Raw genomic sequence first — 15,545 nt, 5'->3', positions numbered from 1 at the left:
TATTGCCATCATGGCTTGCTTCATCTAGAAACCTGTGTAAGAACCTGAATCCACCCCTTGGAGGTTATTGTGTAGACAGATATCAAATAAATAATTTCTGCCATCAAATTTACTATAAAGTAATGATGAGTTCTTTGTTTGTCTTGGTTGGCATATTTAATTATTCCTCTTACGAAATAAAAGTTAATTAAGATACATGTTAAATACAGGAAGTATTGAAATTGTTCTACTTTATTTCACAGTCATGATGGTGGTGACCAGAATAGGCCTGTTATCATTCACCGTGCCATCTTGGGTTCTGTGGAACGAATGATTGCAATTTTGACAGAAAGCTATGGAGGCAAATGGTAAGCAAGAACTCCTTTTTCTGGGTTCAGTTTGATTTTATTAAGACTAGTGGTTATGATAATATTGTTAATATATAGATAACTTTTGAAACAAATTTTAATATATTATAATATGCGCACACATGTTGGCTGCTTAAAGATATCCTCTGTGTTACAGTGAGTAACTACCAATTTGAGAGCCATTTGATCTGCCAGTAGCGAATAAAAATAAACCTGAGACAATGGCTGACATGCTGAGACATGTGGGGCGAAATTCTCTGTTATCGGCGGAAAGTCCGCCGATCGGCGCAAAAAATGGCGCAAATCCGAATTGCGTCACGTCGGAAAAATGGGTCGATAGTCTCCGGCCCGAAATGGGCTAGCAGCGACGTAACGGGATTCGCGCTTGCGCAGTGGTTCACGCCGTGCAGCGTCATACGCGCTGCACGGCGTGACGGCTCATAAGGCCGCGCTGCTCCCCCCCCCCCCCACCCGACCGGAACACCCGACCGCAACACCCGACTGGATGGCTGGCCGTCGCTCAGCCCCGAGGTTCGAGTCACGCGATGTGGAGGCGCTCCTGGACGCGATGGAGCAGAGGAGGGACACCCTGTATCCCGGGCACGGCCGCAGAGTTGCCTCACGCCACAGCCGGCGTCTGTGGAGGGAGGTGGCAGAGGCCGTCACCGCTGTGGCCCTGACACCACGGACAGGCACCCAGTGCCACAAGAAGGTGAACGACCTCGTCAGAGCAGGCAGGGTGAGCCTCCCCCATATCCCCCCCCCTCCCCCATATCCCCCCCTCCCCCATATCCCCCCCTCCCCCATATCCCCCCCTCCCCCATATCCCCCCCTCCCCCATATCCCCCTCCCCCATATCTCCCCCTCCCCCATATCCCCCCTCCCCCATATCCCCCCCTCCCCCATATCCCCCCCTCCCCCATATCCCCCCCTCCCCCATATCCCCCCCTCCCCCATATCCCCCCCTCCCCCATATCCCCCCCTCCCCCATATCCCCCCTTCCCCCATATCCCCCCTCCCCCATATCCCCCCCTCCCCCATATCCCCATATCCCCCCTCCCCCATATCCCCCCCTCCCCCATATCCCCCCCTCCCCCATATCCCCCCCTCCCCCATATCCCCCCCTCCCCCATATCCCCCCCTCCCCCATATCCCCAAGTGAATTCAGCCCTAACCTTAACCTCTGCAATGCACGCGCAACCGATGGCGTGCATTCATATACCTGCCTAACACTGTTGCCTTTTACCCCTGCCCCCCCCACCCACAGGAGAAGCGCGCACACAACAATAGGGAGCATGTGAGGACTGGAGGAGGGCCTGCTGATGAGAGGCCACTGACCGTACACGAGGAAAGGGCCCTGGAACTGGCTGGCGGACCTGAGGACCGGGAGGTTGCTGATGCAGAGGTCGGGGGCGTACTAGCGAGTGAGCCACCGACAGCCCGTCCCCATATCCCCCCCTCCCCTATATCCCCCTCCCCCGTATCACCTGATCACTGCCTGATGTCTAACCATGCATGCTTCATTGTGTATCGCAGGACCAAACGTCCAGGCACCCATTCCCGCAGATGCAGACCGCCCGCAGGATGCCCCTCGGAGACCACGGGAGACGGAGAGACCCGCACCCTCCAGCATGCGACGCCTGCAGGATGCCCCTCGCACACCACGGGAGACGGAGAGACCCGGACCCTCCAGCATGCGACGCCCGCAGGATGCCCCTCGGAGACCACGGGAGACGGAGAGACCTGGAGCAACAGGGAGACGACACCCCCGTCGCGTGCGGGAGCGACCACCCAGCGACGAGGGGGGCAGCCACAGGCCCCCGTCACATCCGAGCCAGGACACCACTACCCAGGACACCCCTACCCGGAACAGCACTACCCAGGAAGACGAAATACCGGACAGTGACTCAGAGTGGATGGGTGGAGACGAACCCCCACCCCAAAGTGCCATGGACTCAGAGTGGGACGAAGAGCACGACACAACGCCACTGCTGTCACCAACACCCTCCACCATCGCAGAAACACTCACCACGGTTGGGCACTTTAGTGATGAGGCGTCTGGTACACTCACTGGTGCGCACAACACAGCCGTCCCGGTACAGCAGGTGGAGGTAGGAGCAGCAGAGGGACCGGGCGGTCGGAGGGCAGCCCAGCCCAAGCGAACATCTGCCGCCCAGATGGATCCCGGGTTCCTGCAGTTACCACACCCACACATAGATCCGATGCAACCACCGACCCGGAGACGAGCGAAGAGGGTGACGGGCGGCTTGCGGCGGCTGCGGTCGCAGGTGGAGGAGTCCACCCACGTCCAGGAGCTGGGAGTGGTGCCGATCATGCGTGCCACCCAGGCTGACACCGCACGGGTGGCGTCCGCGGTGGAGGCAATGGGTGCGACGGTGTCAGACACGGGGAACGGTTTGCGAGGCCTGGGGCCTTCCGTGCAGGCGGCGTCTGTGGCCCAGGAAATGGCTGCCCTCTCACAGGAGGCCATGAGCCAGTGCCAGCGCCAGATGCGCTCAATGCCATAGCCCAGTCTCTGCAGGCCATGGCCCAGTCTCTGCAGGCCATGGCCCAGTCTCTGCAGGCCATGGCCCAGTCTCTGCAGGCCATGGCCCAGTCTCTGCAGGCCATGGCCCAGTCTCTGCAGGCCATGGCCCAGTCTCTGCAGGCCATGGCCCAGTCTCTGCAGGTCATGGCCCAGTCTCTGCAGGCCATGGCCCAGTCTCTGCAGGCCATGGCCCAGTCTCTGCAGGCCATGGCCCAGTCTCTGCAGGCCATGGCCCAGTCTCTGCAGGCCATGGCCCAGTCTCTGCAGGCCATGGCCCAGTCTCTGCAGGCCATGGCCCAGTCTCTGCAGGCCATGGCCCAGTCTCTGCAGGCCATGGCCCAGTCTCTGCAGGCCATGGCCCAGTCTCTGCAGGCCATGGCCCAGTCTCTGCAGGCCATGGCCCAGTCTCTGCAGGCCATCGCTGAGGGCATCGGCGCCAGTGGCCATGTGCGAGCCGGCGTCGCACTGTCACAGACAGGGTTTGCCAACCCCCTGGGCTCCATGGCTGCAAACCTGCAGACCCCTGTCGATACCAGCACGGGCCTCCAGGACTGGCAGCGCCAGATGTCGGGGGGGCGTCGGATGGCCAGTCCGTTTGCATCCCCCACCCATGTAGAGGCCTGGGGGCCATCGGGCACCCCGAGGGAGGAGGAGGTGGTGTGGTCCGTCCCGGCTCCCTCTGTAGGGGAGGTCCCGGTACACCGCGACACCTCGGACTCCCCCCCCCCCCCCCCCCCCTTCCGTCCCAGGTGCATCGGGTGGGCAACGGGCAGGACAGGCTGGCAGCTCGCCATCCCAGTCGCCCGGGCCGCAGCCTGGCCCATCTAGACCAGGACGCCCCAGGAAACGGCCGCCAAAGGGATCCAGTGTCAGAGGGCAGGAATCACAGGAGTCCACCTCCAGTTCTGCTGTACCGTCTGGGGAACCACGTAGACGTAGTCAAAGGGCCCGTAAGGCCAAACAATTAGACACTGAGTAAGTTGGCACGGGTGCAGGGCACAGATGAGTTTTAGGGGCTAGGGCACGTGCATGAACTCCTTTGGTTATTAAAGTCAATGTTACACCTACCGAAGCTGCCTTTGTGCTCTGTCCAAAGTGTGTGGGGGTGTCATGTACGTTGAGCGCAAGTGTGTGTGTGAGGGGTGGTCTTACCTCAGCCCCAGGTGAGTCTGCCCCCTTCCCCCTGGGCCGCCATCAACATCCCCCGGGCAGAGGACGGGACCGTGCGCTGCAGTGTCACAGCCGCATGCAGGGACGGTCCGGGTGGATGGTGGTACTGTGGCCATGGGTCAGACATAGTCCAACGATGTAGAGCCAGGAGCTCATCGCAGGGCGGGTTGTCATCATCCTCCATGGCCTGCGATAGACACGCGTCCACCCGCAACTGTGTGAGCCCGGCCCGTTCTGCCGCAGGTGGATCGGCAATGGGGGGGGGGGGGTGTTGTGCATGCGGGTGGGGTGGGTGGGGTTGGGGAGGGGGGTGAGGGTGCTGGGTGGGTGGATGGGTGGGGGGTGTGGATGGTCGGCTGTTGCCATGGTGTGCGGTCTGTGGCCATACTACCCGATTCCCACGCCCATCGAGTCAGTGAAGTGGGCGTCTATCAGTCTGTCCCGTACCCGCTGGGCCAGCCGGTAACGGTGGACAGCCACCCGCCTGTGTCTACCCCGTCTGCCCTGACCATTGCCCCCATCCCCCTCATCTGGGGAGGACTGGGCCTCTCCCTGCTGCTCCTCCACTCCGCCCTCCTCTGCCTGCGGCACATCGCCCCTCTGCTGGGCTATGTTGTGCAGGACGCAGCACACCACTATGATGCGACCGACCCTATCTGACCGATACTGGAGGGCGCCCCCAGAGAGGTCCAGGCACCTGAAACGCATCTTCAGCACGCCAAAGCACCTCTCGATCACTCCCCTTGTCGCTACATGGGCATCATTGTAGCGGTTCTCCGCCTCATTGCGTGGCCTCCGTATAGGCGTCATCAGCCACGATCGCAATGGGTAGCCCCTGTCGCCCAGCAACCAGCCCCTCAGCCGGGGATGGCGTCCCTCGTACATGCCGGGGATGGATGACCGCGACAACACGAATGAGTCGTGTACACTGCCTGGGTGACGGGCGCAGACGTGCAGGATCATCATGCGGTGGTCGCAGACCACCTGTACGTTCATCGAATAGGTCCCCTTCCTATTAGTGAACACGGCCCTGTTATCTGCAGGTGGCCGCACGGCGACGTGCATCCCATCGATCGCGCCCTGGACCATGGGGAACCCGGCCACGGCAGAGAAGCCCACGGCCCGGGCATCTTGGCTAGCCCGGTCCACGGGGAAGCGGATGTAGCGGTGCGCCATGGCATATAGGGCATCTGTCACTGCCCGGATGCACCGGTGCACCGATATTTGCGATATGCCGGACAGGTCCCCACTCGGTGCCTGGAATGACCCCGTTGCATAAAAGTTCAGGGCCACCGTAACCTTGACGGACACAGGGAGAGGGTGTCCCCCGCCAGTGCCACGCGGTGACAGGTGTGCCAGCAGGTGGCAGATGTGTGCCACGGTTTCCCGGCTCATCCGGAGTCTCCTCCTGCATTCCCGGTCCGTGAGGTCCTGGTATGACTGCCGGGGCCGGTACACACGGGGCGCCCTCGGGTGCCTCCGTTGCCGTGGGGCCGCGACGTCCTCCTCCCCCTCCTCGTCCTGTCGGTCAGGTGTCCCTCCAGCCTGGGCGGCTGCCGCCTGCCCCTCTGCGGCAGCCTGCGCCGCCTCTCTGGCACGCTCCTCCTCCTCCTCATCCAGGGCAACATAGACATGAGCGGCTGCCACCACGGCGGCCAACATCGCTGGATGATCTGAAAACATGACGGCCTGGTGGGGGGGGGAGGGGAACGACGACATGTCATCATTGCCCATATCCCCTCCTCCCCCCAGCCAGGTGGCATGGACCGCATGGGTCCAACTGTTGGACGCTGGCACCTGGCCAGGTGGACCAACTCACTTGCCCTCCCATCCCCCTCCTCGGCACAGATCCCCCCCCCCCTAACCCCCAACCTCCACCCCGCACGGACCCCCCCCCCCCCAACCTCCACCCCAGCACGGACCCCCCCCCAACCTCCACTCAGGCACGGACCCCCCCCCCCCCCCAACCTCCACTCAGGCACGGACCCCCCCCCCCCAACCGCCACCCCAGCACGGACCCCCCCCCCCCAACCTCCACCCCGGCACGGCACGGACCCCCCCCCCCAACCTCCACCCCGGCACGGCACGGACCCCCCCACAACCTCCACCCCAGCACGGACCCCCCCCAACCTCCACCCCGGCACGGACCACCCCCCCACCCCCCCCAACCTCCACCCCAGCACGGACCCCCCCCCCCCAACCTCCACCCCGGCACGGCACGGACCCCCTCCCGGCACTCCCCCTGAGCCCAGCCTACTCTAACCCCCCGCCGCGCACACACACACACACAACCCGAGACACACCTCTCCTCACGCAATCAGACTGCGGCCACGCCATTTCCTGCCCAGAGCCAACCCCCCAGGCCGTCACTCACCTCCTCGCTGGTCGGCGTGAGCCTGGAGCACCGGGTCACGCCGATGAAAAGGAGGTTTGATTCACGTCGACGTGAATGGTCATCACGTCGACGGGACTTCGGCCCATCCGGAAGGGAGAATATCGGCAGGCCGAAAATCGGCTGCCTTGCGCTGACCCGTGACATTCTCCGCGGCAGCGGCGCCATTAACGCCCCGCCGACTTTTCTCCCTTCGGAGACTTCGGCAACCGGCGGGGGCGGGATTCACGGCGGCCAACGGCCATTCTCCGACCCTCTGGGGGGTCGGAGAATGACGCCCGTGGTGTGTGCTTTTCAGCTGGGACCCGTGTTTGGTGTCCCATGCACTGCAGATCTCGCTGGGGTGAGATCAATGCTGCTGGAAGTGCTTTCACACAGAAAGTTGACAGCACCTTTTAGCTGTTGCTGGGTTGCTTGAGATGAACCCAAGGTAAATGCTCAACTCCTCGGGTGTGGTTCTATAATAGGAGCAAGAAGGTAAGTTGTCTGGGCTCAGTCTTACAACACAAAACTGTAATTGAAGAGCGTTGCATAGATGCTGTTGTCAAGCATGTTAAAATCACTGTCCTTTCAATCGACTACTGATTCCAGCATCCTGATCATGCTGGTTGTAACCAACAGCCTCAATCTAGTTGTTTCTGCTTTACTATCTGTCATCTCATTGACACATACACCAGAGGGATCAGACGAATAATTTTAATTTTTGAGAAAGCAGAAAAAGGAAGTGAAAGACAATGAAATGGTATGATCTAATTGCCGCAAAATGAGAAAATTGAGTTAAATATTGCAATTAAACGTAAGCCAGTGTTTAGCATTTTTTTGTGAGGAAACAAATAGCAATGCAAAATGAGATGCCTTGAATGTTAAGGTATGAAATTATTACTGTCATTTCCCGAATTCAAAATCATGGAATGTGATCCATAAACATTAATAAATATCCTGGAAGCTCATGTAATAAAAATGGAACTTGGTTGGCCTTGGTTTACTGAATATGTTATGATTATGAATTTTTTTGATTCAAGTTAACTTGCAAGTAGATTTAGCCCAGTGCTCCAAATGATTGCACACCCCTGATTTAGTGATGTGTAGGGTAGGCAGTGTCATCAATATGTTGAGTTCCTGATTTTTAACTGAATGACCTGGAGGGAGTTTTGAGTTCTTCCTGCCCCAGGGTGGGAGAATTGACCTGCATCAGTCTTGTTAAAGTTGATAGATGTCTGGGAGTAAATAACATACACTCGAGCAATAGTGTACAGAGCTACAATTATCTGAAATATGCTGCAATTTCTACTTTGCAGGCCTCTCTGGCTATCTCCGTGTCAAGTTATGGTTGTACCTGTGGGACCTACATGTGAAGAATATGCACAAAAGGTAAAGTCTGTCAAGTTACAAATGTTGTATAATTCCCCATATTCTGAAGTATTAGAGATTATTCAGAAACAAAACTGTAGTGCTCTATGTAGGATTCAGATTCATGTTTGTAATTGTTTACATTACATTACATATCTTTGGCATGTTCTTGAAGCAAGTAATTAGAATCTTGGGAACCTCTTGCAAATGAGAGAAATCCAGAGTTGTTGAACCCAAGTTTCACTTCAGCTCCTTCATGTGGCTAGCTCAAAGGGATAAGGAACAGCAGCCAGGAACTTCTCAGCAGCTTTCAATTTTGCCTGTAAGTTTGTGTGAAGAGTGGCAGAAAAAATGCTTTGTATATAAATGAGATAAAAGCACTGGACTTCAAATGTTTCCTTTTTGTTCCGCACATGTTTAACTCGGCAGGTTGAACGTACCACCCTCAAGTATTTTTTGAAATCGGGCTGGTTTAGCACAGGGCTAAATCGCTGGCTTTGAAAGCCGACCAAGGCAGGCTAGCAGCACGGTTCAATTCCCGTACCAGCCTCCCCGAACAGGTGCCGGAATATGGTGACTAGGGGCTTTTCACAGTAACTTCATTTGAAGCCTACTTGTGACAATAAGCGATTTTTGTTTAATTACATTTTCAAATAGAATTGCGACCCAGATATATTGCGTGAATATTGAGAATAAACAAAACTCTTGATATTTCCATTCTGGAGTTCCTAACTCTCTAATGATTTCTATCATGTTAAAAACAATTTAATTTTGGGTATTTAATCCATTCCTTATGACAGACTTGCTATTATTGAGGGAAAAGGCTTGGAATCAAATACCAAAATAAGAACATATGAAATGGGAGTGGGTCAGATAGCCCCTCACCTGCTTTACCATTCAAATAAGATTATGGGCTTAACTTTACTAGATGGCTTTACCGTACCATCCTATTCTCAGATTCCTCGGTGTGTAAACATCTCTCTTTCATGACAGATGGGATTCTGCATTATACTCATTAATGAGCATTCACAGGCCCTTGGAGTACAGTATTTCAGAGATTCACAACCTTCTGAATCAAGAAATGTTTCTTGTCAGTTTGTCTCTTAACACTGGGCAGACAAAACAGGAGCTATGAGGGGTGGTGAAGTGCCGTTCTTGCTGTCTGCCAATTTCTTTCTGGATTGGGAACGTAACGGGTTGTGACCTGGTGCTCACTTAGAATAACATGGAGTTCGCTGTTTAAATGCCTGCTCAAGTTTCCCTGTCGTGGCTAATTAAATGGAGGCAGGTGTGTTTTGGGAATCACGCCGAGATAAATCAGGTTGTGAGCCTTTGGGGAAGCCAGGAACTTTTTGACAGGTTTAAAAGCTCTTGATGACTTCAACCATCATACTGTAATGGTGCTTGATGATTGAAATATTTGATAAACTTTTAATAATCTTTATTGTCACAAGTAGGCTTACATTAACACTGCAATGAAGTTACTGTGAAAAGTCCCTAATCACCACATTCCGGCGCCTGTTCGGGTACGCAGAGGGAGAATTCAGAATGTCCAAATTACCTAATAGCATAGCACGTCTTTCGAGACTTGTAGGAGGAAACCGGAGCACCCGGAGAAAACTCACGCAGACACAGGGAGAACATGTAGACTCCCCACAGACGGGAATCGAATTTGGGACCCTGGTGCTGTGAAGCGACAGTGCTAACCACTGTGCTACTGTGCCACCCATAATATGTTTGCAATGCTGTGATTGGTAAAAGGGCTTTGTCCTTAAAAGTTGAGACCATTAAGTTGAACATGGTTCAGATGCATTAAGTCCTTTCTCCAGTGATAAAGACCTCTTTTACATTTACAGTATGGAGCATCAGAAATGAATGTATGTAAGGAACTTGTGCTTTGATTTTGAGGAACTCTTCCAGTATGCATTCAAAATTGCCTTCGAAAAGAGAATTTCTTTCTTACATTTTCATAAAGACTATCAAATACAGATAGTGCAAGCTCCATTGCAGAAACCTTAAATCCTCATAACACCGCGTAATTTTGTTCAGATTACTACAAGGTAATATGACTGTCAAACAAAGCTAACAGTCCCACTCAAGGTGTAACCCCACCCCAGGGAGGAATTTATTAACCAGTCTTGCAGCTCAACCAAGTCATCATGAGGTCATCTGTAAACTGTAGCAACAGTAGATGGTCTTACTATGAATGCTTGGCTGAGAAGAGTCCCTAATGCATTCAGCCCCTTATATTACACAACTTCAAGGGGACCACTGACTTTTTGATTGAGTTTTATAAGCTTGTAAAAGTTAATCTTTCTTTGAAGTGGTTTTTCAATACCAGTTTGTTTATTTGGAAAATAAACTTTTAATAATCTTTATTGTCACAAGTAGGCTTACATTAACACTGCAATGAAGTTACCGTGAAAAGCCCGTTCATAAGAACATAAGAACTAGGAACAGGAGTAGGCCATCTGGCCCCTCGAGCCTGCTCCGCCATTTAATGAGATCATGGCTGATCTTTGTGGACTCAGCTCCAATCTCCGGCCCGTACACCATATCCCCGAATCCCTTTATTCTTTAGAAAGGTATCTATCTTTTTCTTAACGTTTAAAGAAGGAGCCTCAACTGCTTCACTGGGCAAGGAATTCCAGAGATTCACAACCCTTTGGGTGAAGAAGTTCCTCCTACACTCCGTCCTAAATCTACTTCCCCTTATTTTGAGGCTATGCCCCCTAGTTCTGCTTTCCCCGACCAGTGGAAACAACCTGCCCGCATCTATCCTATCTATTCCCTTCATAATTTTATATGTTTCAATAAGATCCCCCCGCATCCTTCTATACTCCAATGAGTACAGTCCCAGTCTACTCAACCTCTTGTCATAATCTAATCCCCTCAACTCTGGGATCAACCTAGTGAATCTCCTCTGCACTCCCTCCAGTGCCAATATGTCCTTTCTCAGGTAAGGAGACCAAAACTGAACACAATACTCGAGGTGTAGCCTCACCAACACCTTATACAGTTGCAGCATAACCTCCCTAGTCTTAAACTCCATCCCTCTAGCAATGAAGGACAAAACTCCATTTGCCTTCATAATCATCTGTTGCATCTGTAAACCAACTTTTTGCGAGTCATGCACCAGGACATCCAGGTCCCTCTGCACAGCAGCATGTTTTAATATTTTATCATTTCAATAATAATCCCTTTTGCTATTATTCCTACCAAAATGGATAACCTCACATTTGTCAACATTGTCACATCAAGACCCCTCCGGTTCTTATGTTTCAATTATGTTGCCTCTTACTCTTCTAAACTCCAGCAGATAGAAGCCTCGCCTGTTCAACCCTAAGGCAACCTTTTCATTCCAGGTATTATAGTAAACCGTCTCCTAATGTATGTATGTCCTTCATTAAATAACAAGGCTAATACTGTACACCGTGCTCCAGATGTGGTCTCACCAATTCCCTGTATAACTGAAGCCACACTTCTCTCCTTTTGTATTCGATTCCCGTTTCAATAAATTGTAACGTTCTACTAGCTTTTTTAAAAATACATTTAGGGTACCCAATTATTTTTCCAATTAAGGGGCAATTTAGTGTGGCCAATCCACCTACTCGGCACATCTTTGGGTTGGGGTGAAACCCACGCAAACATGGGGAGAATGTGCAAACTCCACACGGACAGTGACCTAGGGCCGGGATTCGACCCCGGATCCTCAGCGCCGTAGTGTTGCTAACTTGCTGTTGTCTCTTAATTTGGCTCTGTTTAATTACGTTTGCTCAAGAGTCGCCAGGTATCTTTCGATACCGCCACGAGGTTCAAAACTGAATACTGATCAAAGACTCGATACACCAGTTAGTAAGTTCAAAAGCAATGCTCATTTATTTACACACAGTGAAATATACTCGTGCATAAAATTCTACAACCTAAACTATCACTACTACTAAAAGCCTATACTTAGCTTCGGGTGCCCACTCAGTCAGAGGAACAATGGCCGTTGCTCGGTTCTGAGGCTGCTGGGTTGATCTGTTTACAGGATAGCAACTGGGAGCGTCTATCTCGTAGCGTGCGTTGACTTGGAACTTACTTGGTCTGGAGTAGCTTTGGCAGGTCTCTCCTCGATGAGAGCCAAGGCCAAGAGAGCGATTCTCTCTTGGGGAGTCCTTTTTATACTCGAAAGGGATTTGCGCGCTTTTGGGCGGGCCTTGAACTTGGCCCCAATTAATTGCGCCGTTTCCCAATCTTTCTTATCGATTTTCCTCCAATAGAGGGGTGGGTTCCCTGATTGCTGGGCGTGTTCTAGGTGGCCGTTGGTCTGCTTTGTTTTAGTCCCCTCTGGCACCAGGGTGTCTGTCTTAGCATTGTTTATCTAAATGTTACCCTTTTGTCCCCGGAGATGGCTCATGAGTATGTAGATGGTTCTGCAGTCTCGGTCTTGTCTGTCCCAGACAAACCTTTCACCTGCTTGCTTTCTCGGTATTGTCCAATTTTCCCTGCATTCTTTGCAAAGTGTCCATTTTGTAATCGTGATGTGGCCATCCCAGATGGCTACACTCCCTCCATGTGATCCTCAACGCAAATCGTGAAGGATTACATTACTGCGTCGCCTTCGTTCTCTGACCAAACGGGGCACCCATAATCAGGCTCTACTCTGCCATATCCTATGAAACACAATTTTACCTAAATCATTTAAAATACATCCATTATTATAAAACTCTACGGGGCGCTATGACATTAAAGCATGCATTACAGAAAAATAAAAAAACTGGAACCTCTAACTATCCTCAATAAACTATCCTCATTCAGACAATTCCAAAATTAATCTATAACATCTTAAATTGTACAAAATAGCCGCGCACAAATTTCTCTGGCCTGGCAGTCAGGCACAGAGGTTTACATTTCTTTATTTAACAGAATACAGAAAGAGAAACGGATGCACTTGAATTCGTGTCAAGGGGTTCGGGGGTTTGCTGGAATCCAAATATGGGGGACCTAAATCTGTATAGCGGGGTGCAAGAGCGGTAGGCTCTCTTTCGCCATTTCCTGACTCCAGTGTCTGCACAACACTGCAAAGTATCGCCAGTACTAAGAGGGCTTCTACTACATACAATAGTGAGTACCAGGTGATAAACTTATCACACCAGGTCGGGGTATTGTTAGCTGTCGCGGGGCTCTCTCTCTCTGGGTTCTGTGTATTGTGGGGGTGGGAATCATTCACGGCTTGTGTGGAAGGGATCAGGGGGGTAGCGTCCACGCGCAACTGAAGGGATCCCGCTAAGATCCAGGTGAACATGATGGAGGTCGTCTTCATCTTTTCGTCTTTCTATCTTCTGCTTTGTCTTCTTCTGGGGTTCCGGAGTTCGATGGACACAAGCATAAGATCTGTTATTATCTTGCTTAAGATGTTATATGTATGTCTGTCTGTCTGTCCTTTGTTACCAATTTCCCATTATGATTGGTCACCATCTGTGACTCCCTCATTTTCTTTTTAAGCCAAATATTTGGGACAAGACATCCGAGAAAAATACTGACATAGTGCGAGCTGTCTCGCAGCCTGTGCGATCTACCATCCTAGTGTTTGAGGGTGTAAATAGCATACGGAAGGGTTGCCAAAACCAAACAAAAGAATTTCGAACTGAAAGTGCCAAAATGGGGTGCGTATGGGCCGCGGCGGGTAAGAAATGGGTGGAATCCCCGTGTAGGACGGTGATCAGTGTCGTGTGTGCTCTACCCGAACGTAGCTGACCAGCGGGGAGGCCTCAGGCTAGGCGGGGACCAGTGCTGTTTCTCCACTGCCTGAGCAACCGGTAAGAATGTGGTCGTCGTGGGGGTTGCCTTGTTGTCTGCTGACAAACCTGTACCTCTAAACTGGTTTCTGTTGACAAACTAGTTCCTCTGAATGGTTGTCTGGGGACAAACTTGTTCCATTAACTGCCAGGGGGCGTTAAAGGAGTGGTGACGTGGGGCCGTGAAAAACTTTGAAGTTTACAAACAACACTTAACATCAACACTAATGAACAAACATACAACAAACGTGGTGCAGGTTCCATCAGAAAGGACACCGTATCTCTCCAACGGTTCCTTTTTTCCATCATCTGGACACCTCCCTGCTCAATAATGAACAGGGTCCCAAAGGGATTTGTTTGGTGGGAGTCATCATCTTCTCCCGGCTGCCAAACTCTTGACTAGTAATCGTGCTAAAGCTGCTTGGGGTGAATTGGGGTACATCTCATCATTCCGGATGAGCCTGAACGAATTGGCTCGGTGCCAGAATCATGTGTCGAGGTTGGAGCTACTGGGTTTCAATCCGTAATCGTCGGGCGGTGGGTCTGGGTCAGGGGCTTTGATATATGCAATCTCGAAGAGGTCAGTGGAATCATGCTCGGAATTGCTGGGAGTGGGGCCTGGTACAGGGGGATAATCGTAACGTGGTGTGCTGTGGCTATCGTCATCGTGATCGCTATCACTGCTGGTTGAAGGAAGGGAGAGGCGGAGTTGTGCCTCGGGGTGGAGTTGAAGCTGTGTCTGAGGACGGGCTGGACTGGTTGGGGGAGGGTCGGAAAACGTCATCTGTGGGTGGGGCCTGCTCTTCTGCTGCTGCGAGCAGGATGTGGTGTGTGTGGCTATTCTGCGAGCCATAAGCCTTGAGCTGGTTTATGTGAACCCACGCAGACTTGCCATTGGGATATGTAATCTTGTATACCGAGGGGCTGACTTTGTCTGAAATGGTGTACGGTCCGGAGAATTTAGGGGAAAGGAATGAACTGGGGTTGCAAAGGGAAAGCATCACTTGCTGCCCTACTGCAAACTCAGTGGCATGTACTGTTTTGTCGAAATATGCCTTGCTCTGTTTCTTCCTGGTCCCAAGTCTCACAGCTGCTGCGAGTTGGGCTGCCTTTATGTTCTCTATCAATTATTGTACAGCATTTTCATGCGTGAGGGCTATGACTGCGGTGCTGGCCAAATCCAGTCCTAATAAATACTCTGTCCCTTTCATGGGGCGTTCGGTGTATCCTGTGGACGTGGATACCGTGTTCCTTAGAAACATTAAAGCAAATGGAAGAACTGAATCCCAGATGCTGGTATTCTGCTGTACCTGTCTGTATTCTGTCTCTGAACGGCGCCAACGCTATGGATCGGCTTTGCCCTATTCCTGTTTAGGGTGCCTGTCTGTTGGTTTCTCTGCTGCTTTTGGGGCGCGTTGCACTCTCGTGCAAAATGTTTTAACTGTCACAATTGTAACATTCTTGAGCTTGGGCTGGGGTGGGATGTTCCTGCCCTCATTTACCCATGCGGGGTTCTGGTGCGCTTTAACTGGACTCCTGTCTGCCTGCTCTTCATCGGGTTTTATAAATGCGGTTTTGCCTTGGACTGATTGCTCCCAAGGCGGGACAATCTCTTCAAAACCCATTTCTCGTTGTGGGCCTCATCTGAGGGGTCGTAATTTGCGCAAGCTTTCTGTCCTGCGTCTGTCGCGTGAGAGACTAGGATTCGAGTCCATTTGGCCATATTACCTGGGGACAAATGGGCGCGTGCTAACTCTCCGAAAACTGCTGTGAAGTGTATCCACAAGCGTCCAGCAAACGCTGTGGGGTGCTGTCTTCTTTTGCCTACACTTGTTTAGGCCTTCTACGGGGTCTCCTCTGTTATAGCCGATCGCATCAAGGATCGCTGCGTGCATCTCTTGGAGTGTGCCTCCTCCTACATTCTGTTGGTCGGGATGGGCTGCCACGACTGAAGG

General features: G+C 52.3%; 1 protein-coding gene across 1 annotated transcript in view; it reads left to right on the top strand.

Moving 5' to 3' along the window:
* Nucleotides 1-15,545, top strand: part of tars1 (threonyl-tRNA synthetase 1) — a 64,660-nt gene that overhangs the window by 37,476 nt on the left and 11,639 nt on the right. Inside the window, exons 16-17 of the mRNA XM_072497086.1 lie at nt 243-347; nt 7,756-7,828. Of these exons, the coding sequence (XP_072353187.1) occupies nt 243-347; nt 7,756-7,828 (178 nt within the window). The remainder of the gene's footprint in view (nt 1-242; nt 348-7,755; nt 7,829-15,545) is intronic.

The sequence above is a fragment of the Scyliorhinus torazame genome, chromosome 3 (genome assembly GCF_047496885.1).
Source record: "Scyliorhinus torazame isolate Kashiwa2021f chromosome 3, sScyTor2.1, whole genome shotgun sequence".
NCBI classification, from domain to species: domain Eukaryota; kingdom Metazoa; phylum Chordata; class Chondrichthyes; order Carcharhiniformes; family Scyliorhinidae; genus Scyliorhinus; species Scyliorhinus torazame.
This window is presented reverse-complemented; position numbering and strand designations above follow the sequence as displayed.